At 38.1% G+C, this 27,610-nt stretch overlaps 2 protein-coding genes across 3 annotated transcripts in view; both read left to right on the top strand.

The window, feature by feature from the left end:
- The first annotated feature begins 6,492 nt into the window (after positions 1-6,492).
- CFAP161 (cilia and flagella associated protein 161) lies at positions 6,493-12,971 on the top strand. Of its 2 annotated transcripts, XM_063169819.1 has the most exons (7): positions 6,493-6,561; positions 6,712-6,801; positions 6,971-7,206; positions 7,819-7,903; positions 8,774-8,932; positions 9,586-9,659; positions 10,582-12,971. In XM_063169819.1, the coding sequence occupies exons 1-7, from the start codon at positions 6,499-6,501 to the stop codon at positions 10,748-10,750; spliced, it is 876 nt and encodes a 291-aa protein (XP_063025889.1). In that variant the 5' UTR covers positions 6,493-6,498; the 3' UTR covers positions 10,751-12,971. The 2 variants fall into 2 exon arrangements, with proteins under 2 accessions (XP_063025889.1, XP_063025890.1); XM_063169820.1 differs by lacking the exon at positions 9,586-9,659 and having other exon boundaries at positions 10,582-10,717.
- Positions 12,972-24,115: 11,144 nt separating this feature from the next.
- Positions 24,116-27,610, top strand: part of IL16 (interleukin 16) — a 39,690-nt gene continuing 36,195 nt past the window's right edge. The window contains exon 1 of the mRNA XM_063169818.1: positions 24,116-24,389. The gene's annotated coding sequence lies outside the window, so the exon portion shown is untranslated. The remainder of the gene's footprint in view (positions 24,390-27,610) is intronic.

Raw genomic sequence — 27,610 nt, 5'->3', positions numbered from 1 at the left:
TTCACTAATATTTTGACATAAAATCCTGCATTGTCACACTAATTGCACATTTGTACTCTTAAGCCTTGGAATTTGAGTCCCTGTATGACCATGTCCATTCAGATTTTTTTTATCTCAGAGCTGACTCTACTGAATCATTTACATACCCTGTTACATCGTGGGAAATCAAGCAAGTCTTCTGTAAGACACCATTGCTGCTTTAAGTTTTGCCAAAGACTGCTGCCAGGATCAACAGAGATTAGAAAGTTCTGTGTGGATTTAGTGATTGTTCTCCACAGAGAACTCTATCACCACATGGATTTTTTAAGAGAGAGAACAGTTTTTGATGCCAAAAGACTACACAAAATGGAGATATAAATGCAAATGAATTTCCTCTTTGATAATCATCTTATGCAAATATCAATCCACTTACATCAGTGGTGTATCCTGCAACAAGAGGAAAATCTATCTAAGCTTTTCTCTTATGGAATATAACTCATTAGTTTTTATTTCACAAATTTCTTCTTTAATTTCTTGTTTGCTGTAGCTACTACTCCTTAAGATTGCTCAAATGTTGTATTTGGGGTTTCTCTTTCCATGTGAAAGCCCTAGTTAAAAAGCTTAATAGCCTTGACATTTATTTGATATTGCTTTCTCCTCACTAACTCCTATCAAGATGATAGGGAGTATCATAAACTTCTTAGGGAGTAAGATATGAACAAATTGTATGGATTATGATGATTCTATGCATTCTTTTGTGTGTCTGCTTCCTCCCTCCAAGATGGATTCTCAAAAGTTTAAATAATAGCAATGCTTATGGTCTGGTGATCTTCATAATTACTTCTGATATATTATTGAAAATGCTTTCTGCTGCCAGAAGCAGGGAGAAGGGAAAGCTGCTCTTTGATTACCTTAATGAACATATAGAACACATTTTAAACACAATTTATTCAGAACTTTCACCAAGAGTTCCCTATACCTATGAGATGCCAGTGCAATTCCAGGATCTCCCCTAAGAGAGAAGCACAGGCCCCCAGTGCTCTGTGTGACCACATAGACCTCAGGGGAGCAGCACAAAAATACTGTTCCTGCACACAGACCAGATACTCTGCCTCCTTTGTAAAGAGCTCAGCCCTTGCTTTTACACTAATCCATTTTACTTGCTTGTTGTTAAAATTCAGATTAAAAATGGCCCATTCTGTATTATTCCAGTCCACTGAAAAGTACATACAGGACAACTCTTTCTAATAATTAAAAGTTATTTTAGCAAGAAAGTTACTTCTCTGCAGAACAGGTGTTCATGGAATTAATGGTCTAGATTTTCAGTTTGGCCTAGCAAATAAACTTTGAATATTATTGTACATTGCAATGATAATTTTTGCAATTTTCTTATTTATTCCATTATTTGCGCTCCATCCATTCATTGCATCCTCAGCATTACATTGCAACAATTTCTCTCCTACAGCTCAAATAAAAGCCACCAGCTAAGCAGCACTAATTTACAAGCCCGTTGTTACATAGAAATGACAAAATCTTCTGAGTCTCAAATTAGAACAGTTGCCAGGGTCTTCAGACATATAAAATATTTTCTGTAGGCCGTGATGTCTGACATAAATACACTGCCAGAGTAGGGTCAGCCAATTTAAAACCATAAATAGCAGAATGGTGGCAGAAAATGTTAAAAACAATTACAATACACATGTTCTTTCCTCCTTAGGACAAAAGAGTCTCATCACGTTCCTTTTTGCTCTGCCAGAAATATTTAACTGATTCATGTTTTGTGGTATAAATACATAAATCAGTTTCTGTTCCTGTTTCTAGACAGCTCATTTTATGTAACACAGATTCATGTGAACCAAAGTATTCTGATCTCCTTAATTTCCTTATCTCTAAACCTTAATTACCACAAAGAAGCTTCAAATGGGGGCCAGTGGGATACAGTTTCTAGCAGACAAATTTAGGAAATATTCAAAGGTAGAGTGACTTATATCTCCAGTGTTATTTGTGTACATCATTATTTTGCTTCAAGACTGGAGTGTATATTTGCACTATAGAAAATGAAGGGAACAGATTGGTCTCTTTTTAAACACTATCCTCACAGGGAAGGAAAACCCAAAAGCAGCAAAGTGACATCACTTGTGTGAAGTGACATCACAGGGCAAGGATTGATCCAACAGGCAATTCACAATAAAGGAGAGGAATCATGCTGCAGGCAAGGCTACAAAGGGAAGCAAAGACAACCCTGAGTACTATCTATAGATAGCCCTAAAGTGGGAACTAACAGAGTGATCTGGGTCACAAGAGGCCGTGCAGAAATGTTGCCTTCCAGTTTCAGGAGCAGTGTGTCCACATTGGCAGGACTTTCTGCCTGAACAAGCCGCACAGTCAAAGTCAGCTTAAGTCATGGAGCTCAGGGCTATTTTTTTTTTTTTTCTCGACAGATAATCATGCTATTGCTTTTTACATGCAAAAATTGCCAAGATAAAGCAAATTTCAAAATTTCAAGCATGAGTACTTGTGGAAACTAAAGTTTAAACAGATCAGTGAGCTGATTTCCACCCATTATAACAGGACCACATCTCAGCCACAGTGATTTTGTGTCAGGGCCTTTTCTGAGGACAGAACTCTGCAGCTCAGCACATGCAATGCACTCCATACCTTGGAAGTGGGTGAACATCTCAAGTCCCTTCAAGCAGGGCCCAAACAAGCAGTTCCTAAAAGAAGTCAGCTGAGACTTTTTTGCACCCAATGGCATGGCCAGTCTCATTGTTCTGGTCACACACCTTGAAGAAATACTCCACAGCTTGGAAAAGAGGCATTTTTAAGTTGCCTAAGGGTAGACATACATGATGCACAGTCCTGCAAAGAGATAAATGTAAGAAGAAATGAAGCTTTGTTAATGGTGTTTCTGCTCACACTGAACTATTTATTGCTGATGAAAGTATTTTAGCTGATTCAGAGTTAATACAGATCTCCGAAAAACACAGTATTTTTTCTTGAAGACATACTTTAAAATTTCTATATTCTTTTCATAAATTACTGCTTCTGGAATGACAATATTTTTTTGAGAGATACAGAACTCTAGTGGTTTTTCAAGTCCATCTGCTGAACGGAATTCAGCCAGGCAGAGGAGAAAATCTTCAAATAGCTTGCACAGTCAGTCATGATGGAACAGCTTAATTTGAAGAGAAAATATTCATTATACAATTTCTCTAAAGGGAAATGCTCTCTACAAATCTAAATTAGAAACCAGTAGAAAACACCATGGAGATGTGGATAACTCAATCCAAACAAACTGCCTATTATTATTATTATTATTACTACTACTACTACTACTACTACTACTACTACTACTACTAGTCTTAGTAGCCTTAGACACATTGAAAATTATTCCCTTCCCCTTCCTTCCGTCTCTAGCATAATCTTTTGGTTATAAACCACCAAATTATCAATAATATCCATTTTGGATATCTTTTACCAGATCCCATATAGAGTAAATTTCCACTCATGTATACCTGTATCAGCAAACTTACTGCCAATATGGCATACAAGAATCCTGCTCCTTTTCCTTGTAAAAGGCAGACTGAAAGGTCAGTTTAATGGATTGCTACATTTCACAAAATAATGGACCGTGACCAGGTTCACTGCTTCCCAGCAAAAATCATTACAGGAAAACTGAATTCACATCCAAAAGGGGAGGCATCCCCACAAGTGGCAAAATAACAATCCTTAAATAAGATCACAAAAACTACTTCATTCCTTTTGTTCTCTGAACAGAGGAGTATTTGGGGCACAGGTCAGAATAAGAAACTGTAGTTAAATTATTAACAAGTAGATTAATCACTTTAATAGCCAGAAACCTAATAACAGCAAAGAAAACTGATTCATAGCATGTCAGAATAATGCTAGTGTAAAATAATAACATGAAAGAAGACAAATTGTCCCAGAGAACATTTTACTCATGTGCAGTATTATTTAGTCTGTATTCTTAATCAAATTTGGCATACTCACAAATTTCAAAAGGAAAAAGAAAACAGGAAAAAAACCCCATAGCCACACTCCCAAGGCAGAAAAGGCAGGTAATAAAAAAATTCCCATCCAACATGCATGTGATTTGATTACTTATTTTTAGTATTTTTTGCTCTGCTACTTTCTCTAAGTAAGACCACATTCATCTTTCATGGACATATGCTCACACTCACTCAGACCCTGTCCTTTTAGCCAGACTGGACCACACATGATAATTTGCAGTACTGATATTTACCAATGCATTTATAATTTCAAGTATTTAAAACATGTTCTAGCTCACACATTTCTGACAAGCTTAAGGCAATTAAAAGTCTAACGAGCCCAGCATTTTATGTAAACTAATGGCATAGATAGCTCTATGTGCTATTTGGGGTCTTCTCAACAATCTAGATATCTTTCATTAAAAAAACAAAAGGAGAAGATAAAAAGGGTAAAAGATCTGCAACTCCAGACAGTAGAATAGCTCCTGAAAGTAGCTGGCTAAAATTTTACTTAACAACGACTTAAAAAAAAAAAAAAAACCAACAAACAAAAAAACCCCTGCAATATTATTGTATTCAGTAAATCACATAGACCTTTAATTCTGGTAAATTTGTATTCTGGCACAACTTGACACACAAAACAGATCAATTCTTTCACAAGCACAGCTTTTCTTCACACCATTTAATAAAGCAAACAAATGTTAAGAGTAAACACAGATTTTATCTGCATGTAAGGGAACTGAGTTGAGTTGAACAGCCTGTAAACTTTCCTGCAGGGAAGATGTTCAATTTTCAAACATCTTTATCGGGAGCTCTTTTTGTTTGTTTACAGGAAATACTATGTAATCAGAAATTAAATCCTTCCAGGTAACAAGGATACTCAGCATAATCCTGCTAAGAGATGCTTGGAGATATTTCTGTACATAGCTACATTTTAGTAAAGATACTTCTCTCTCCAACAGAATGTGTAAGTAAATAAATACAGACAGTGCAAAAGGCTACAAAACTATGGAAGCTTGCTGTGAATTCTATATATGCTACAGCAAAACAGTGCACCTGCTCTTAATGACACAGCTAAGCATAAGAGATGATTTTATAACAATGATTTATTACTGAATATTGATTGAAGTGGCTTAATTCTGAAATAAGAAAAAGGTGTTTGTCTTCTGGCATTCAGCTAAGATGAACAAAGTTTCTTCCTTATTCTAATTACAGTTTCAGCATTGCTGGCAACAGAGCTAGGTGTAGGGAAGTGTCACTTACTAGAACTGAACACTGAGTGGTGCTATTTGAACAAAAATGGAGAGAATTTGGTCATTGAAAGTTTGGGATGTGCTAAATAACTTTTTGAGTGATAACTTTTTGGGTTACAAAACAAACAGGAAAGAGCCAAGTTTTCACGTGAATTACTGGAAAAATCAACTGATTATAAGATGTAGCCCAGCGGTCCATGCAAAAACCAATTTTTTAAAAAATCTTTATAAGTTGTCCTGCATTGAAACTTTATGATAGCAAGCTTGCAAGAAAACCGAGACAGTGGTAAAGGGATTAAATGTGTTGTGCAAGGATTTACACCTTCTCTGAAGATCATAGGCTTAGCCTATCTGGAAAATAAACACAGGGCATGGGCACAGTCACTTAGCTTAACTTGCCATGTAGATTTCAAACCAAGATAATAACAAAGCAAAACATTTACAAACAAAACATTTACAATTGATACATTCACTTCCTCTAAATATTAAGAAGTTTTTCACAAGGAGGGTGGTAAAACACCGGCACAGGTTGCTCAGAGAGGTTGTGGCTGCTCAAGGTCAGCTTGGAGGGGGCTTGGAGCTCCCTGCTCTGGTGAAGGGCTCCCTGTCCACGGCAGGGGAGGGCTGAAATGAGGTGATTTTAAGGTGATTTCAACATAGATTCAATCACAGTGCAGTGATAACGAACTGATTTGCAGTGTTAAACTGGTGCACCTCTTTGTTTAATATGTAGTGTAAAAGGCGAGTGCCCGAGAAGGCTTGAGCTGCTCTCACTGCTCAGTCGGACAGACCGGCATGATAAGTCCTGGAACACGAGCGAACAGCCTCAAGCTGCCCTGGGGGAGCTCACACTTGGAACGGCTCCCCGGAAAGGACTGGCCAGCACTGGAACGAGCTGCCAGGGCAGTGCTGGAGTGACTGCCGCCGGGGGTATTTAAAAGACGCGTGCACTTAGGGACACAGCTCCGGGATGACCGGGCAGTGTCGGATTTACAGTGGGACGGGCCGATCTAAACGCGCTTACGCCCTGTCAAACACTGCCCCTCACGGCCCCGCTCCGCCCTCAGCTCAGGCCCCGCCCCTGGCCCCGCCCTGCCTGCCGCAGGCTGGCCAATCGCCGCCCCGCCCTCTCCGGGCTGGCCAATTGCGGCTCCGCCCTTTCTAGGCTGGCCAATCGCCGCCCCGCCCTCCCCGGGCTGGCCAATCGCGGCGCGGTGCGGTCGCTATGGAGACGAGGGACGCGGCCCGGCCCGGCCATGGCCTCCTACCGCCTCGGGGTCCGCGTCGGGAACTGGCTGGAGGACGAGATCGCGCAGCAGGTACCGCCATCCATCCCCGGGTACTGCCATCCATCCCCGGGCACCGCCGTCCCCCCTGCTCCAGGCTGCCCCCCGGCTCCCTAAATCCACTTTAAACCCGAGATTGTGGGTGCTGGATAACATATTTGCTCCTCTCTCCTTTGCCGACAGGACCTCCTGAAGGATTTTATCCGTAAGAGAGAGAAAGGACAACTTTTTGTACAGAGATTAGCCAGACTTAAAGAGAATATTTTCAAGAAGGTAATTTTTTAAAGAGGGTTGTGTCCACTTCCCCACGACCCCCACAGAGTGGCATAACTCCTATTATTGTCCTGCATACACTAAGAACGCTACAGAAATCATACACTAAAATACTTCTGATGTTAGGTTCAGATAATTCTGTGAAAGTACCGCGAAAATTCTCATTTAGGTAGAGCTGTCAGTGTCCTCTGATGGATTTGTTCACTTTGGAGACACCGTGCTGCTCGTGAACCCGGACTGCACCCCCCCGGAGGAGAGGGACCCCGAGCTGCGCGGCGATGTCACCCTGGCTGTCGACATGGAAGAAGTGTCCCTGTACTCGGACGAGCCCCTGCAGATCTCACGTGGACTCAGTGCCGTCAAGAGGGTGGACCCCATAGGTCGAAATGCTTTCTGCATTGTAAGGTCTGCTGCTTTATTCTGAGTTATTTTCAATTATTAGTTTAGCTTTACGTGTCTTGTTTTGAGAAATGCACAATGAAGTTTACTAATGTACAAAGGAATATGAATAAATTTAATTTATTTAAGAAAGAGTCTTCAATCATGCATTAAGCTTGATTCTATCTGCATATTACTCTGATTAATTCCAAGGACTTCTAAATCAGCTTAGGTGAACTTGACAGTATCAAGTTCACTGTATCATTTGGTAAATTCTGCAGCTGTTTTTATTTCAGTTGCAGAGAAAATATGTCCAAATATCACTAGTATTAATATTCACTCTCCTGCCAGCAGAAATATGTGTCTTTGCTTTTGCTTTCCATGAAGTGGACACGGTTCTGGTTCTAAAAAATCCAGCGAATTCTCTTTCTCAAATATATAGAACAAAAGAACCAGGTCCTGCTCAATAGTCAAAGGCTCTGCCTTAGGTTAAGGTATTTTACCTATTTTAAAAGGTAAACAGCATAAAATGTTGTCACAAAGCAACATCTAACCACAGCCCAAAACAGACAAAACCCCTAAACAATAGTGAAACTGATATTTGAATGTATCTTTTTTCCCTTTGTACAATTTCAACAGTGTTGATGGAAGTGCAGTGGGTGAACCACTTCGATACGGGCAGAACTTTCTTCTTGGCACCAAAGGAGGGGTTTCTGACAAACTGGTAAGGCGCCAAATTTACAAATGGCAGTGGTAGCATTTACTGATAATGTGCATTGAATCCCTCCCTAAGAATAGATATATAAAGCTGTACACTGGAGCAATTTCTTAGTTTTACAGAACAGGCTCAGAATCATGCATAGGTCAAGATAAGTAATACTGAATTAGAAAGTTTATGCTTCTTACCTGAGGTCAGGTGTGCAGATCAAGGGGGCTGTTAGCCAGAATGACTGAATAAAGGAAATCTAAAAAGGAAAGAAAAAGAAATCACAATTAGATTGTGAATCATGAAAGAATTCTTCAAGGGGATTTTAGGGTTTTTTCACTTTGAACAACTCACTTAGGTGTTGGAGTTGATGATCTTTGTAGGTCCCTTCCAACTCAGAATATTCTGTGAAACTCCAAAATGAGAAGATTTCCTTTCTTATGAAGATAATCCATAGTAGGAATAGAAAGTCATGCACTATTCCATCATTCAGAGGAAACAGATTTCTATTTCTATTTTAAATGGGAGCATTTTTTCCTGCTGCAAATTAAAAGCAAATAAGGTGTTACATGTACATATGCCCTCAAGATAAATCACCACAACTTTGAAAAAGTTTTCCTTCTCAACAATCACTTTGGTGAAATAAAAATATTTGGAATGTAAATTCAATTTTAAATTAGTATTCACAAATCTGCATATAGAATAAGTACTTAATGAGTGTATCAACAGTGTAGAATTTATCCTATGGGTTTTGCCTGCATAGTTTTAGCTGGGAAGACTGATCTATCAGGAGCCTAGAGAAAAGTTCTTTTGTTCAGAAATATGTTTCAAAATTACATATCTTGTTTCTCTTACATTAATACTGTCCTTAATATATTTTTTTTTCAGTTTTATCTGGCAAGTGACCACAAAACATTTAGAGATTTTGCTAAAAAATCTCGCCTTCAGAAAGTATTTCTGACAGGTGAGCTTTCCTATTTGACTTTCTGGCAAGCAAAGTCCTTGGATCCACAACTGCGTCTCGAACATGAAGGATGTCCAGTTCCTGTAAGAAACTAAAACTGTAGGAAATGTTATGAAAATTTAATTGAAACAGGTGGACTACTGAGAAAAAATGTTATGTTGATTTTATTCACTTATTTATGTGAGTTATGCCAGTTCTAACCTCTACTTTTAGGAAGGGGGGAGAGGGGAGGAACAATTTCTTTAATTAGGAATCTGCTTATAAAAATATTTGTTTCTACTGTTCATTTTGAGGTTGACTTGTTCAGCTTTTCTCATCAGAAATTTTCAAAGCTTGACATTGTTATGTTGTGAGGGTGCATTACATACCTGTTTTTCAGGCCTTTTGGGACAGTAAATTCCATTTCCAATATTTGGAGGTGCGATTAACTAAGAGGTTCTGTACATCAAATGTCTAATAAAATTCTCAAGGCATCTGAATAAGTGGATGTTTTCAAGCTTTTGTAAATACACTATTTTCCTATATCAGATAACTGCTGGGCTCCCTGAAGTGCTGGTGTACAAGAGAGTATCACAAATACAATTGTGCCCTCACAGCCTTGAACTAAGACTCATTTACATGAATAAGCTCACTAATAAACACAGTCAAAATTAACTAATTGTTAAAGACAGTCTTTATTCACACTTCTGGTTTAAAAATGTTTGTCAAGTGTCTTCCCTTGCTCTTTTTTTTCCAGTCAGAAACTAAAATTATTATTACTCATTGCTACACCAACCGCAACTTAGCTGTTCCGAGGACCTTCTGTGTGTGGTAAGAGTAACTTACAACGGGCAGGGTGTGCACAGTGATGGGCCAGCAGCAAGAATTACTGTGAGGAACAAGAGAAGTGCTTTAGGAACACACCGAGGAAATGGAAAATAATGGAAAATGCCATTCTCCTTTCCCTTATTTTACTTATTGGCTGTAACATGGCCTGCTGGGTTGCTGCAGGCAGTTGGATCAGTCTTTGTTGTTTGGATTTTTTTTCATTATCATATCATTCTTTTAGTGTTCTCTAGTTTTTTAGTGGTTCTCCCTTTGAATATCGTGAGCAATGTCAGTTTGTGTTACTTTTGAAAGAAATTATATACTAAGAAGTATAAAGAACAAGGGAACTAAATAAAATCACAGTGCATAAAATTCTAGATGCTTATGTCCACCTGAATAAATGTCTCAACAAAACAAAGTTAATCTCTCAATTCAGTTAATACATATGCATTAAATTAATATTGATTAGGCTAAGGAGTACACCAATGTTTCCTATTAACTTTGTAGCAAGACCTGACTGAGGATTTGTGTAAGGTTTTTGAGGATGAAAGATCTGAAAGTTTGAGGCTGAAGAAGTTGTTAAGTAGCCAGAATCCTCCTCAGTCAGAGAGAAGTGGGGATGAGGGCATAACCAACTTTTAGAAATTGAGTTGGTCTATCAGGGCCTTATTCTTCTGGGGCTCCTTTTAGCTCTGAAGCTAAAAAGGTGGCATTTATTTTGGAATTCAGATTCCTAAATTATTCATAGGAAACAAAGTGGGTTATTTTGTTTCTTTTAAGTGTCTGGTACTTGAAAGTGCATGGTGATATTTCTGAGTATATCAAGGAATGAGAAAATCTCAATAAATTCACAAGTAATGAAGATATGCTGAATTTGCATATATGTTAATTCTCCCTGCCTATCCCATCTCTTTTGACTTTGCAGGTCTAGTTTTGGAAGAGAATTTGAAGTAATTTGTCACAATTATCTTGATGCCCGCAAAGTGGAAGAAGATAAGAATTACTGGGAGATAATTACACGAAATCCTGGTCCTCGAGATGGTACAATGCCTGAAAGACCCAAAGCTCTCCCAGAAGGATATGAGCATAAATAGTTTCATGAAAAGACAGAGGCTGTAAAAGCTCAAGACCACAGCCAGGAGAGGTTGATGAGACTGATTATTGTTTCTTTCTGTTTATATTTTAGTTTTAGAGATGTTTATTTTAAAAATGGAAATTAAAGTCTGTCATTAGTAATATTGCATAATCTCGTTAACTCATCAAGGTTATAATGGGCAAAAAACTCTTTAAAGTTTCGTGAGCAAAATGAAAAAATTGTAAGTCAGGAAAGGCTCCATTTTCCATTTTCACATTCACCAATGACAAAAGTTGTCAGAATCCAGAAAACCTAATAGATTTTCATTAAATTACTGCCTCTCAGAGTATACTTAACCAATTCTTCCAAAGCCAAACCAGTGTCACAATTCTTAAAAGGGCGAGTGGTCAGTTTCCAAAACACTCAAAACCAAACACACACAAAGTTATCATGGGATGCTTTGACATTTAAAGTTCATCTGAAAGAAAGTTGGTTGTTGAGTTTGTTCCACCCTCCTTCTAGCACAACATTGCCAATTATTAAGTCACTAATGAGACTTTTTTATCTTGAGATTATTTTCTAATTTATGGATATAAAATTGAGTTTTTGATGTTTTTCCATGTATTCTAAACACTTTAATATCAAGTAATCAAGAACTTGAGCACAGTGATACAGACTAGAGACTTACAAAAGCATTTTCCATGCATCACCATGTTCCATTTACCTCTCACTCACAGCATTTTTCAATCCATAGTAATTTCTAACAAGTTTGAGAGTAAGGTAAAATTGTCAAAGAAAATCAGGCTCCCACAAGTTTCATGATAATAAATACTAAAGCAGAAAGCAAATATGATATGCTGTAAGTTTATCCAGTAAGAAAAAGATTGTAGTCTATGTTCTTACCTAATTAGACAACAGAATATCCACATGAAAAAAAAAATAAGGCCTTGAAGGGTAGAAATTTCAGGTGAAAGTCACATTTCCTTAAAAACAAAATCAACCAAGTATAAAATGCAAATACCTGGAAAACAGAGATCATTACTGCGTAGATTTACCTGTCTTTCTATAGAAGCTGAAAAAGCATCACAGAGAATCTTCTACTGCATGGCATTCCATTATATCTGTTTAGTTAAACATATATTTATTTCATCTCCTACTGTACCACAAGAGCAGGCTCTTTCTGCACAAGTAAATGACAGCCCAAGTAAAATGCTACACTGATACCCATTTATAAAAGATTCCAAAGATCTTCAGTGATTATAAAGGGCAATTAAAACTTTCTAAATTTTCCAAAACAACGCTACTAAACTTTCACAAAAGAAGGGATTGGTCCAAACACTATTTTAAGCTCTATTCCCAAATAATCTGTCTGAAGCCCACAAGCAAGGCTTACAAAGCTTTACCTTTATTCAATATAAATTAAGTTAGCAGACTACAGCATCTGGCATAGAGGATCTCAGAGCAGCAGGTGGAACATGCTGCTGTGACATGCTGCTTTGCTTTGAGGGACTGTACTGCAGAGGGCAGCTTTAGAATCACACTTCTTGTGTGTAAACCTTTACCTGTTATAGATGGGCTGTTTTAGAGGAAATTATCTTTAGGAACTTATTTCACTTTTTCCTTTCATTTTCTATGTAAGCATAATTACCACGATTTATGATGTTTTTCTAGAGGGTCTGTTCATAATCCAACATTCAGAGGTAAAAATTTGCACATTTTCACAATGGATTGACCTAATGTTTTATAGATATTAAAATTTAGTAGATAAAGTTCCATAGGTATTTTATTTTAGTAAGACTTAAACTGCAGGAATGCACTGTAGTTGGCCATTGGATTTTACTGGTATTAGATGCAGCTCTTTCAACTCTTAAGTCTCTTAACTCTGGGTCAAATGTAGGAAACAAGAAGAGGCCTTAGACCAAAACCATTTCTGAAAGGAAGCTTCGTGTAAACTCATGCAGGAATGAGGACTGTGTGGGCAGGGTGCCTGGGCTGGCTGATGTTCTGAGTGAGTGTTTGTGCGTGTGAGTGGAAGGAAAGCAATGCACTCTGTACAAAAACAAGTTTTGCAAAGACTTAGAGGAAAAACAGAGAGATCAAAAGATACAGAAATGAATAAAAAAGCAGGTAATGTTGGAATTTGGTGCTGATTAAAAGTGGCTTGGAGACTTGTGTATTTTGATCACTTTGTGCTCATTGCAAAGGATTTCTTGAACTGAAAATAAACAGGATTGAATCAATATTCCTGATTCCATTAGCAGTGTAAACCCCACAGATTTTTTGCATAGCTCTTATATAATATCATATGTATTTATAATTAATCTAATTCACGATAACAAATACAGATATTTACCCGTTTCCCAATTTCTTTAAAGCTGTTTTTGCACTTCTTAATATTGTCCACACGATGGCAGCACAACTTATAAACAGCACAATTCCTGCCGTGTCTGTAAAACAGCCTGAGATGTTAAAATCCAAATGAGTCCCTGAAACAATGCCACAGAAGGAAACCGAGTTAAAACAGACTTGAATTCTAGGCTGGGATATGTCATTAATGTTGTATCATCTTTTTGGAAAATAAAGTTAAGCACAAAGGTAGACAGAGCAACACAGGACGTTGTGTATTGCATTCAATCAACTTTATATTAATTAGAACATTAAGTAATTTGTAACAAAAGCATAATTAGAGGAACTTAGGAGCTTTTTCTTTCACTTTCTCTGTAAAGATATTAAACTTGATGTGTGACGAGCAATGCATATTTTTATAGGGCTACTGTTATTGCTTTTGCCAATTTACAGAAATTAGAATTGTTCCCATTTTCACAACAGAATTATTGACATAATTCTGCTTTGATTCTGTAGGTATTAAACTAGGAAAAAATCAGGCTGTGTAGAGTGCACTGTAGGGTTTGTAATTGATCCATTTGCTGATGAACACAGGATTTATTTTCAAGAATTATGGAATTGAATATTAGTGGAGAGTATGAACAATCCTGCTATTGCCAGTTAGAGTAACAATATTTCTGGTGGATGAGGCAATGGAGACCTGAACCTCACCCCAGACCTGACCACTATGTTGCTTTTTCTTGTCCTAATAGTGTGTATCATGAAATAAGGGCAGTGATGTTTCCCTCCTTTGCAATGCTTTGTTTTTTTGTAGGTGTATATATTTAAAAAGCTTTCAATGCTTCTTCCAGATTCCACCCAATATGGATAGCTCCACAAAGTACATTGTGGGAAGATGAAACTCACTTTGCCTCCATCCCAGACAGCTCAAAAGCTGTTAGGATGAAGCTGATCCTGAGCTATTAGTCCTTGCTGAGGGCCAGGGTGCATTAGTCCAAATTTAGTGCTGTGTTACAATAGCTTTTCACAGGCCTGAGGCACAGAGACTGCTCATATCTGCACGTTTTGCTCTGCTGTTGGGTGTTAGCAACACAATATTGAAGTAAAGAGGAGAACTCAGAGTCAGCAAAGAAAAGCTGACTGGTTAACTCACACTTAACGATGGAAAATGAAAATCCAGTTCAAATATGCCTTTTCACTTCCCTCTCTTTCACATTCCTCCCCAGCTCATATTTCACATCACATCACTTCTCTGCCATGTTGTCTAGCCCAAATGTACTGATTTACTGTGGTTATAAAGTGCTCTTCAGCACTCTGCACAACTCCTTGGCCTCACACCTAATCACATCAGTGTCTTCAGAGCTGCTTTTCTGTTCAGTGATTGTCACAAAGTATGGTTTTAGCTCAGACAGCTGATAGAGGAGGAAGCCATATGCAGGTTTAGCAACTGACTAAAACATCTAAGGGGGAAAAAGGCACAGAGAACATTACCATAAGATTCTACAAATCAGTGGAAGAAAATATCCAAGCACTGGAAAATTTGGTGGAGTTGGCAGGTAAGAGGGTGATTTTGATAGCATCTGTGCCCACTCACCCTAAATTAATATTGCATGTTGGTTGTAATTTGAGTGGGGTGGGTGTGAAATTATGTTTTTAAACCATAGCTGTTGTTTTAGAAGCACTTAAGACTTCAAAGTATGAAAATTAAACTAAGGAGGCAACAAAATTTAAAAGAAAATACAGATGTGATATGCAAAATACATTAAATACAGGTGAAAATTATGAAATCTCTGTGTCAGAAAACTACGAAATCTCTGTGTCAGCTACACTTCTCTTCTAATTATATTCTGTTTTAGGCTTTGTCCCAGATCTATCTACTCTCTGCCTGACCTGCCTTGTTTCCTTGCCTGAACACAGCACAGAGGGGCAAGCCTTGCTCTGTCAGCTCCCCCCTTCAAGTAGGTTTGACTTTGCCCTGGAAGCTGTAAAAGGGAATCTAATCCTCAATGCTCCATTCTCCTGGCAAAGAGGAGGAGTGGGAAAATCTGTCACCTTGCTGTGACAGCAGGATATGAGCAGCCATAAGGATATAAACTGCAGGATTTGCATGATAAATTAGCATTACTGACAAGAAGAAGGATAACTTGGCATCAAGACACAGGGAGACCCTTCCAGTTTGGGGTTTTTGGGGATTTTTTTGGTCAACACTGTGTGCAGAGGGTATGCAATGAAACAATTGACACTTTTCTTCCCTTTTTTTTCCACTGCTGGGCTTGTACAAGGCAACATTCACTCAACAGAAGGAAATTGTCAGTACGAAAAACTGTATGGTGCTAGAAAGTATTGCTACAACTAAGCCACCTTCTCTTGAGAAATTTCTATATTTTCTGGCAAGGAGGATGCAAAGTACAGCAGAATAGGCCCAAACATTTAAAAATGCCTGATGACATTAATGCCCACATTCAGTGATGAAATTAATTCATACACATGAATCTCTGCTCTAAGTTTATACAAGAAACTCAGAGAGCTAATTTCCCAACATCTGTTAAATGCTGCTTCATACAATACGTCAAAACAAAACTAAACAGACCATCCAGCTAGAGGCCAGCTAGAATATATGTTTCTATAATGCTGGTCTTGTTTTAATTATAGCCTCCTTGAGGCAGGGACCATATCTTCATCTTCATAATTTTTTTCCAAATACAAAGAACTACAGCAGAGAAGCTCAGTAAGTAATAGCATAAAGCTGTTATTAAAAGCATTTGTAAGATGACAAGGAACTGAAGTAACCCTGGTGCAAATAACCAGAGATATGGGCAAATGAAATCTGGACATAAAGTAGTGCCAAGTAGCAAACTCTTAGTGTGGGGTATGAAGATTCAGCTGCCCAAGTAATTCTGATGTTAGTAGGAGTTGCTAGGAGAACATCCCACAAACCACAGTGCTGTCCCTGTAGGTCTGACAAACCCACACAGGGGAATAAGAATTATCCATGGTAGTATTTATTTTTTACGCATATATTTAGGTTTTTTAATTATATGGCATACAAGTTAAAAATACCTAACCAGCTCTTAGCACAAGTCTCATTTGCAACAGAGACACCAGTCCTGAGAGACTGAAGAACTGTTCCTTCAGTTTTTTAATGTTAAAATTGCCAGGAATTATGTTGCACATATCCTTAGAGATCTTGGTCTAAGATAATTTTCAAAAATTGTATTTAGATGTTCCTGTAAACATTACTGGTACAATTTATAAAGACATTAAATTCCTAAGCAAAATGAAAGCAAGAAACTAGTGAATAAGCAGAGCACTGAACTGAAGTTTGAATTACCTTTCCTTTATATTCAAATCTCTCATAACTCCTGAAATGCTAATAACTCGGTTTTAGGGTGTCTAAAAGATCAAACACAGAGGTTTTTGAAAACCATGTTAGACAGAAATCTCTATCCTTCCTCCCTGCTTTCCTACTGCTCCTCTTGCTTGGACTTTCTGCCTCTTCCATATCCCGAAGAAACAACTGAGCAGTTGTTTGGGTAAAAGTTTAAGGTTCATCAGCTTTTCCGGTCTTTTTGCTGACAATTTTGGCAGCATCAGTTTAGCCAGAACACCCAAGATGCATTATAGTCTGAAAAATAACCAGTGAATGTAACTGTGCCATGAAAATAAACACTTATAGAGAAATATAAATGAATTTCTGCTATATACACATACACACTCTGGGAACTTTTTTGCTAACATGGAAATCACATCGAGTACAGATTATGCAGGAGAAAAAATTTTCCTTATGTAAGAGAATTAACTGGTTTCTTTTGAAGCTACCTGAAGTATTTAGTTCTTTCAGTGTAATCTATGGTGGTCAGGGACATATTCAGGTCTGATTATGAATGGCTCCATGGCATCACAGGGAGATGAAAAAATAGCTAGAGTGTTATTCTGATATTCTGTTATTCAGAATAACACTCTAGCTGTTGTTTCACCATGCACCCTTTTTCCTTTCTGTTTTCATGCCCCTTTCTGCTTTCTCAAGTTCTATTCACAGTCTTACAGAGAAACTAAAAATTTGCCTAAAGATGGCCCAGCATATTGAGCTGCACTCTTTGTTCATCCCAAGCCAGTCAGGGTGATAATTCTCTCCAGAGTATATTGAGCAGAGGACCTAGATCACTTTGTGGTCAATTATTCATAATTAAAACAAAAGCAACTCTTAATCTTGTTGGCGTAATTTCTACGATAAGCTCCCAATTTATTTTACTGTGTTTTGTAAACTTTGGATCAAATCAGGAATTCTGCCAAAAGTCACCATATTGTAAGAAATGTTTATGACCAATAAAACATTTTTAGTTCTTGAATCAAAGTAACTTACATTAATAATTTAGTCAGGTTGCTGTGGTATTAGTTGACTACATTTCAGGTGTCTCAAGCAGGCCCAGTTGAAACCATCAGCATTCAAATTCTTGGACAGAATGGCAGCTTGAAAGACAGCTAAAGAATGCCTCCTGTTTTGTTGCTTTGGAAGGGGAAGCCAATCAGGATAAAAGGGAAGGACTGAGTATGAAACTGCAAATCTTAGAGTCTTAATGCAGCTAGCTCTGGCCTGGCAAGCCCTTGAAGAAAGCAGTCAGCCATGGTAATCACCTAGACAGCCACCCACAGCTGCATGGCATTGCAAATTCATGTTTATCCCTGCTGTGAAATAGGATGTCTAATAGATAATAATCATAAATATGGGGCTGGGCTCATTTCTTACATAGATGGTAAATTGCTGTAGCTCAGGTAAGGAGCAGTAGTTAACTTTGTCTTTTATTTTTATGGCAACACTGGAACTCAGCGATCATAGTAGAGGTAAAAAGAGAGCAAAACCAAAAATCCCCTCTGCTTGAGCTTTGTATCTCCAGTCACTGTTTCAAAGGAAGACAAACCTCTTTCCATTTCCCTTTCTATCACAGGTAATGGTGTTCTGCTCTGCATTTCCTCATGTGTCTATCATGTGCCCTCCCTTCATTTACTATATCTGTGCATCACTACCCCTACTGAGCATAGGCGTTTCATAAAGGTAGTAAGAAGTAGATTGTGGATGTTTATCAGGGGCTAATAAGAAAAAACAAAGAAATATTACAAAGAAAAAATTTTCATTGTTCTTAAGTATGTTGGCATTCCAAAGTTTTCCATAAAATATGTCTGCCTATACTTGCTCTCAAATGGCACCAAGTTCCACAGGTTGAATTAATCAAATTAATAATTTTAATTAAGTTATCAATTTATCCATACACAAGTTCCCTGGATCCTGTATTTTTTCTCCACATCTGTTTTTCAGAAACAAATTACAATCTGTTTAAAAGGAATCCATGTAGCTATCTCAATAGTTACATGACCCTTGTATGGCATCACATGCATGACCTTTGATACAGCATAGCTTATTGTTCTCATTGCTTGTTGAAAATTTTGGTGCTTCCAGAAGTACTTGAAATTCAGCATTTTTAGCTGCCTCTTGCTAACTAATATCTAACCATATATCAACTGATTGTGCCGTGTTGGGCGGTTATGGAATTTTGTCTGCAAGTGTTAACTGATTTTAAATAGTGCCACACTTTGGGACTACTGAATGGTTTCTTCTGAACACTGGGCTTTATACAGCATTCAGAAACACCAACACAAATTCCTGCTTCCTATGAAATTAGCTTAACAAGGATTTGGGGAGTAACCATTTGCACTCCACGGTTGATGTGTGCGACCTTTTCATCCAAGCAATTATTTCTGAGAACAGAATGTTCATTCATCATGGAAAGAATTGAGGCAAAGTCAATTTCTACCACACATTTGGCCTCTTACACGACACAACCATTTGCTGTTTGGTTTTAGAAGTTAAGCATTACATAAAATCCAACAAGTGGTGAAGTTTTTTTGGTCAGCCTATGTAACCTATTATAATCTTACGTTTTTTGCAATAATATCATGTTATCATTATAACAAAATATGTCAGAATTGGTATAAATTCTCTGTAATAATTTTTCAGATATATTTGAAGGTATCCTACCAAAGAGAACTTTTTATCATGCCAGGGTAGGTCAGCAATTTTTGCAAATGAGCAGTGTAATTAAGTGAGAACAGTCCTCCTGTGTAACTGTCATGAAGAGAGTATTCATCACCTGGAATTCTATGTGCTTCAACATAACAGCAGGTTTGGTAAGTTTCCTGAGGGTGGAACAATGAAGTTGAAATTGAAATGATAAGCAATAAAGGAGTTCTTAAAGAGTTCAGAAACCATCCATGAAACCAAATTTACAGAGAAAGAGAAGAACACAAACTAAAGCTCTTCAAAATATATTTAAACTTGCAAAACTACCTCTCCCTGTGGAGAATCCAATATGATATTAAGCTTCTACAGGTGAACCTAGGTTATTTTCCCCACAGAAATAAAAAAAGATCATTACAATTTAGTAGACAAATATAGCCACAGTTACATTCTTCAAAAAAAGTCCACAAAGTTTTGTATTAATATGTTTCTCCCTTGTGCATTGAAGCTAAAAAGTTTGCTTGAAAGAGCATTTTAGAGATCAAAGAGGATTCATCTTTGCACAGTTAAAAACAGTTTGTCTCATACAGTTCCTGTTACTGTAAAAAATGTACTGGTATGATAAATGCACTGATTATGGAATAAAAGAGTATTGGGTTTAAGTCTCACATTTCATTACGCTACGTAACATTTGTATGTTGAGTACAATCAGGACAATACATAGTAAGTCATAATTAATAACTTCCCTTAGGTAAAGAAAACAAACCATTAGTGAGGTAAATTCATTTCACCTGATCCTGCCAATTAGTACATTGCATTCTTCCAGTCATTAATGCAAAATATGAATGAATTGAGCAGGCTTTCGAAAAAAGAGCTGAACAGAAAGTTAGCTCCCATAATTGATTAGGAGGGTATTAAATGTTGAGGTGAGATGAGCCACTTTTCCAAAACCAGTATATCACTGCTGTGATAAACTGCATAGAGCAGAATAAACATTCCAGGAAGTTCTAATTACCTTAATGATGAACTTCTGTGTAACCATATTTGTGATTCAAGTGCATCTGCCTTCATGTTCCTGTGCTCTCAATTCTGCCTCATGCTGGTATGTACACAGACTGCAAAGACATCACATTGCAACAATCTGCTGGAAGAAAATAAAACAAATTCTTTAGTCTCTTACTGCAGAACACAGTCCTCTGACTTCTTATAATGGTTTTCTGAACTCTTCCCACCTTGTTGCCATCTGTGCTAAAATGAGTGGATGCCAGAATTGGACATGGAGTGCTCATTTAATGCTTTATTCAGCAGTAAGGATCCTGTTCTTCCTTGATGCTTTTTGGCACGTGCATCCATTTTCAAGGCTGCATCCAAGACCTCAGTGAGGGTGGGTGGCCTGGAGATAGCTGGAGAAAAGAATTACATCCTCACACCCCACTCCAGCTCCCATTTCTCTTTTCTTGGGCAGTTTGAGAGCAGAACAAGCTGTTCCACTGCTGCCAAGGAGGCAGGGAGGGGAAGATGGAGAGGGGACTTTTGGTGCACAGAAGAGCAGGCTTGAGCTCAGTAGTTAGACTAGGAGCACCTGGGAGCTGCTTTTCTGAATTCAGCTGTGAGAGGATTATTCCACACTGCTCTGGAGAGGCTGAAAGAGACTCTTCTTGCAAAATGAGTTTTTGACTTCCTCTGTCCTGCCATTCTGCTCTTCTAGGTAAACTAGCTTTGACTTTTGCTACTCTGGCTGTACTTGTCCCTGTAGAGTTTTAACAGCCAATTGCGATTAAATTCTTTTAAAAAGACATTAGAATAATGGATAAAAGTATAATCTTAGGGGTATAGCCTAGTTGTTTATTTTAAATGTCATAAAATGTCTAAGGGTAGCAGAGGACTAAGAAATATATTATGACTCAGAAAGTTATGAAGACTAAATAAAAAAATACAAGTCAATGATTATTTTGAACTGGGAAGTATATTAACAAGTAGAGATCCTAAGACCTACACCAAAAATGGGGTTAATTTAATCTATTTGCTACTCATCTCGAAAGGAAGCATTCAGTAGCAGAGACAGCATAAATGGGAATTATGTGATCATTTAAAAAAGCCATGACTTAAAAAAAGCCCCAAGAGCAAACAAAACAAAACAAAGCTTAAAAGAAGTGACCAAAAAAGATGGTAGCTGAAATTCAGTGTAGGCAAGCATGAGGTAATATGTACTAAAAGGAACAACTTGAACTACTCATATACACTTGATGGTTTGCAAAATCACTCAAGAAAAAGATCTAGGCGTTACTGCAGACAGTTTAATGGAAACTTCTACTCAGGGCACACTAGTGGTCAAAAAAAGCAAACAAAATGTCAAGCTATATTAAAGATGGATTGAAGAATAGTACTGGAAAGAACAACAATGCCACCAAATACATCAACAAAGTATTCTTCATTTTAAGATTAGGTTATTTTGCTTTCGTTATATGAAAAGAAATGGGACTCACCTAGAAAAAGAAATTAAATGAGATTTAGGGGCATTGATAAAGTACAAAGTGAAAGATATTTAAAGGGTATCAAAATTATGACATCCTTCAAATTAAGGTTTTATTTTTCTAAACAACTTCTCTATTTCTCAGTCCTTGAGTTTGCAAAAAATGTTAGCAGGTGCATATCTGTCCCTTTGTCCTACCTACGGAGATAAGTGACATACAGACTGTGGATCAGCTTCTTTTGAGCACGAGGCCTGAATGTAATTTCTGTGCTGCTCTAGAGAAAACTGCAAAGGGTCAGAGTCTCCCTGCTCTGCTAAGCCCAGTCTGCAGAGCCCAATCCAGTGCTGGGTCTTACCCAGCTTTGGCTCAGCTGATGATGCCTATACCCAGCACCTTGTGTTCAGTTTTTACCCACTTGCTCAAATCCAGCCTAGCACTGTAACTGAATTCTTTCCTCCTTTAATCCCTTTCTTCCCCTCAGCCCCTGCACTTACATCCCCAAATTACCCTCTGCTGCTTCCACAGCTCTGGTAATCCTGACAGTCAGACCCCAGGAATTCCCTCCCTGCAGCACCCACTGGAACTTCCCAGGCTCTGCAGACCCCCAGCAGAAGCCCATGGTGCTGTTGATGTTATCAGTTACCACTCACAGTAAACATTAATAACTTCAATCAGAGGTTAATTGACAGCAGATGAAGACCCCCTTCCACCCCTACACACACCGCCCAGCTTGGGGCTTTATCTATGCATCAGTGCATAAATTGCTTAGATATTAATTAAGGCAGGAGATTTCTCTCCTAATTACGTGATGAGCCAAGTTGAAAGCTGGCCTGTGGACTAAGGACAATGATATACACCAACCTCTGTGGTTCTTAGGGTAGAGTGCCTGCTATAAATAGATGTTAGAATTGTAAATTTAACATTGTTTAGTCTGAGGACAAGTGAGGAAAATGGGAAACTCATTTGCTCAGCAGCAGCAGGGTGTGGAGTGTTGTTTTCTGCCCAGGATTATTTTTATTTTTATTACTAAACTCTTGAGAGCCTAGAGATGTCACAAGGTCCTTTTGCTGTTCTGGGCTGTGAAACCAGGAGAGGAAAATATGAACTTACACAGTTTTATATAACTTACAAATGTGTTTAGCATTTTCTGTGACAGCGAAGGCAGTCAGAAAATTTAACTGTTTCCTTTGTGAACTTTATTTTGTTTGTCTGGAAGTTTGACCTGCTTCAGAGCAGGGGCAGGACATTTTCCTACATAAGCAAAATAATATCTAATTACAATAAAAAGAGGAGGAAGAAAGGAAAAAAGTTATGCTGTGAAATGGCACTATTACCTCTTTAACAGGAAGCATATGGAATAGTAGCATGCACAGAGGTCTGAAAGCCAGGAATAAATCAGTCTAGACATGCTGATTCCAGCTGTGGTCCTGAAACAAGCTGTTAGGGCTAGAACCTGATTAGTTCTAATGTCCATCTGGAGAGGATGATGAATGAAGGCAGAGTAGCTGTCCCATCAGAGCTGTTGGGAAAACAAGGGTTACCCACTGTAATCCCTTCTGTCTAACAGGGGCTGCATCCACAGGCAGTATCAGAAGTCAGGATGGTACATCCTATGGAAGAGTGCCTTATCACATAGCCCCATTCTCCTCATTATAGAAAAAGAAGCAGAGGAAATGTCTTCATTTAATCCTTTTTTCCACTTCTTAGTATGGCCCTCACATTGTTCTGCTTGTGCTTTTCCCATTGTGGTTGTAATTAATGTGGTTAACTAATATTTATAGGCACCCAAAAGAGGGAAAGCCTATGTATTATGTATTTAGGGTAATTACGTCACCAAAGGACCTAAATAAATATTGATACAATTTCAGAGAGCAAGGTACTCACTACACTCACAAAAATGCCTCCTCTCTTGATCCTGCCTTCACTCAAAACAATGAGTCCATCCCAATTGATCTCATATGAATAAATAACATTTGCACCTCCTTTACTGTTATCTTATTTTCTCACAGCAAGAGGATCCTAGTTTGTCTGTTTGCTGTAGCCTAAATTCTACCATCCTCAGACAAAATTCTTCCCTCCACTACACAGACTTTATTCATCAAAGAAAAACCTCCCAAAGCCCTTACAGACCTTATGAAAGACGTTTTCACTCACTTGGGTTAAATGAGCACTGTGTGTTTTCTTTCTTCCTTCTTTTTTTTTTTTTTTCCTGGGGGTGGTGTAAAAAGTAATAAATGAATCATTTCAACTTTGGGAGAGAAGTTTAGGTGTTGTATTTGTACCATGCAACTACATAAACACAGAAGGAGCCAGTTAACCAATGAATTGCAGGAATGAGAAGCAGTGAGATGATCTAAAACGTTTTAACACATTTTCCATACACTGGCGCTCGGATTAGTTGTGTTTTGCTTTCTTACAACAGACACAAGTCAGTAAAAGTCCAAAAGGAAAGTCTGAGGTTTTATATTTCTGTTTGTGGTACAGGAAAAGGGTTACGATCTCAGTGGTTGATTCAGTGAAATAACATCTCTTTTATACACATCTGCCTAGCAAGTAGGGCGGTAGTTGGAAATACCCAATCTAAAGCATTAAAGATTTGCTGGCAAATAGCAAGGCATTTTCTGCAGAGGAAAAGTTGTTATATTGGGGAGTCACTTTGAATGCTTAGGAGTTACAGTCAAATATCCAAACACTGTGGAGTTACACTGCATTTATTATTTTCTCAAGTATTTAACAGACTGGGAATGGACTCTGCTGCGTATTTCATATCCAAGAAGACATGATAATAGCAGATTTAAATAAGAAGATACTTGGCAATGTCAATGGTAAGTGATATTTTTATAGCACATTATTTAGTCATCATGCAGTCAGCTCTTTTTACATGTCAGTATGTATTTTCAACTGCTTTTAATTTCAGAATTTAAAAGAGAAGAATAAGCAGATAAGAGGTATGTCACAAATTACATTTTTGTCTGCCTATTCACTGTTATCACCGCTTTGTCTTTAAATTGTCTGAGAAATTTGAAACAAACTATTATTGTTCAATGATCAGCATTATGAATTAAACAAAGATCCTCTTCATGGAATACCTTAATTTAGGACACTTTTGGTTTGCTGTAAAATATTTTTCCTCTTTCTCTTGATGTATGTAAAAGCCTGCAGAGTGGACCAGAGACCTCTGTGAGTTCACAGCTTTCTTCAGTTTTGAAGGCCCCTGTATACCTGCAATATTATAAGAGCCAGAAAGGAAACAAAATCACATAATCATCAAATGATTCATTACTCAGGAACATTTTTAAAACTACAAAATATCTCATTGGCAATTAAATTTCATAAATAAGGTTAATTAATTTCAAAACTCCTCAAAGGAGAGGATATGGGGTTTTAATTCATTTTTTAAGCTTCTTCTAAGTCCCTTTTTTCCCAAAATTTTCTTTAACCTTTCTACTCATTTCCACTGTGCTGTGTAACTGAAGGCTATATTCTTTAAATATTTTCTTTTTCTTTAAAGAAGCAATACAGAAAAATATATTCCTCCATGAGAACTAGATAGGGCCAGTATCTAATAATCTGAAAATAAATCTTCTAATAAATTTAAAATTGAACATTAATATGATTGTCTACTACAGTTCCAGAGCATAGATCCAAGCAAGACATTTAAATGCAGTATTTACTCAAATCTCTGTATGAACTAGCCTATACAGGAAATCAGTAAATTGCTCCTGAGTCTGAGTCTCACAGGGAATACGTATTTGTTTAGTCATCTATTATAAATAACATCTGTAGACTTGAAACCCTGCCAGCATTATTAATGCAGCGTTCACTTAATAGGATCCGTGATTTTGTGCCTCATTAGTGACTGATTGAGGCAGCGTGAGCCCGCAGAAGGAGGTGCCAGGCTGGTGCAGCACAGGGTGTAGGTGCTGTGCTGGCCCTGCCGCCAGTGCAGCCTGCTTGGTGCAGCTGGGGAGCCCAGACTGGGGAGCTCGGATTTGGGAGCCCAGATTGGGGAGCTCGGATTTGGGAGCCCAGATTGGGGAGCCCAGATCTGGCACCCAGCTCCTGGCCAGCAGAGCCTTGGGACACTGCAGGGTTTGGAGCAGGATTGGTGCCAGGGTGGAGTGGGGACAAAACCCTCCCCTCTTCCCCCACAGTACCAGCCTGGTGTGAAGCTGTGGGGCTGTCAAATCGCCTCCATTTGTGCTGAAGGACAGACCTGACAGTCAAGGTCTCTTTGCTTTTACATCTCCTGGCTCTCAGAGAGCACCAGAGCTGTGATCTGCTGCTTTATTTGCCTCCTGCTGTTAATAATATTTCTGCTCTCTGTATTACAGTGTGGCACACACTGCACCCTGCGAGAGAGCTTGCATGCCTTATCATATGGAATAAGCTTTGTATGCAATAGATTCTGCTTAATAGGAGGTGGATTGAAAGGATATCATTACTTGACAACAGCAAATTCTTGTTTTTTTCTAATAATTAGAATGTTTCTCGCTATTATTTTGTTCATCGTCCCTTTAAATAAACAAACAATACACACTTAATTATCTTCCAGTACTTTTCATCAGAGAAATTCTCACCCCACACATCCAGAAAAGAAGGTGACCACAAAGCCATAACCCTCTTTCTTTGATGAGGACAAGGATTCAGAAGTGAGGAAAGCAAACCTTGAGTCAAACCAGCAAGTCACCATCAGAGTTGGAAGGAGATCTCCAGACTCAATTAGAATGTTCAGTCAAAAATGAGCTGGGGCAGATTTTTACTGCTTTATAGTGCATTAGATGTGGTTGGTAAGATTCAGTTATGGGTAGTTTACTTCTCTGCCCAAAATTAATGCTGAGCCTAAACTGATATTGTCAAAGTCTTAACATTTTTCTGATACCTATTTTATGTCTTTAGGGTCCTTTTCTTAAGACAGAAATAAGAAAAAAACCCTCAGCTTATGCAACCCTCAAAGGTCTGGGTATTCTTGAGTGTTTTTTGAGTTGAGTCTTTAAAGATCCAGTCAATGAATAAAAAGACAACATTTATAATCAGTTTAAAAGATGTTGAAATAAAAAAGAAAGAACCAGAGAAAGAAAATCCTGGGTAATATTGGTGGTCATATTTTTGTATTGGAACATGATTTTGGACAATTTCTTGGGAGTTAAATCCCAGAAGAGGCTGCTTCTTTTGGGAAATCCAACTGAGACAAAGAATATAGCATCAGTTCTTGTGGAAATCATTATCAGGTATTCTCTGGATCAAAAATGAGCACACATAAGAAAAGGACACCTGAAAAATTTGTTTCCCTGAGCACATCTGTGCTGTAGGGTCGTGTTCATTCAGTGGCCAGGTGCACCGAGGCTGCTCTAGGGGATGGATTGTGCAGAACCTCAGCACATGTTTCACAGCAGCTCTTTAAGTGTCTCCAGCCTTTCCACAGAGTCAGTTCTCAAGTCAGCCCTGGGTCTGGAGGCCCAAAGTCTGTCCCACAATCCAGTTTATAGCTGCTCTTCCATGATTCCTTTCACTCCATGGTCCTCCTACTCATGTTCATAAAAAATTCTGAGGAAGTGATCATAACTATTTACTGTGCCATAACAGCAATAGTGAAGCTCTTTTGGGCCAACACAGAATAAAGGAAAATGAGGACACAGTGATGTTTAAAAGAAATGGTAACTAAGCAGCATAACAATCTGTCTGAGTATATAGCAAGTTTTCAGGACTGGTGTAATAATGTCTTTACATTCAGATTTGGTGCTTATTTTTAAAGACAAGTTTTAGCTAGAGTAGGAATTATTTTCATCAGTACAAATTACAGGTTAAGATTTTATCTTTAACAGGTTAATCGTGCTAGCTAATTAGAACAACAACTGCTGGGCTTGAGAACTGATTCTGTAGAAAAATCAAAACCCAGTATCAGGAATCCTCAGTTGAGATTTCTTAGCCACTAGCTCTAAACTGCTTAATATTAGATAAGCTCTGCTCTGGAGGTGTAGGCTGATTTCAAAATGTGGAAGCAGAGTAATGTCCCACAGACACTAAATCCCAGACTTATATTGGG

Source organism: Melospiza melodia, chromosome 15, assembly GCF_035770615.1.
Source record: "Melospiza melodia melodia isolate bMelMel2 chromosome 15, bMelMel2.pri, whole genome shotgun sequence".
Classification (NCBI taxonomy): domain Eukaryota; kingdom Metazoa; phylum Chordata; class Aves; order Passeriformes; family Passerellidae; genus Melospiza; species Melospiza melodia.
The sequence above is the reverse complement of the archived record's forward strand: the minus strand, read 5'-3'. Positions and strand labels throughout refer to the sequence as shown.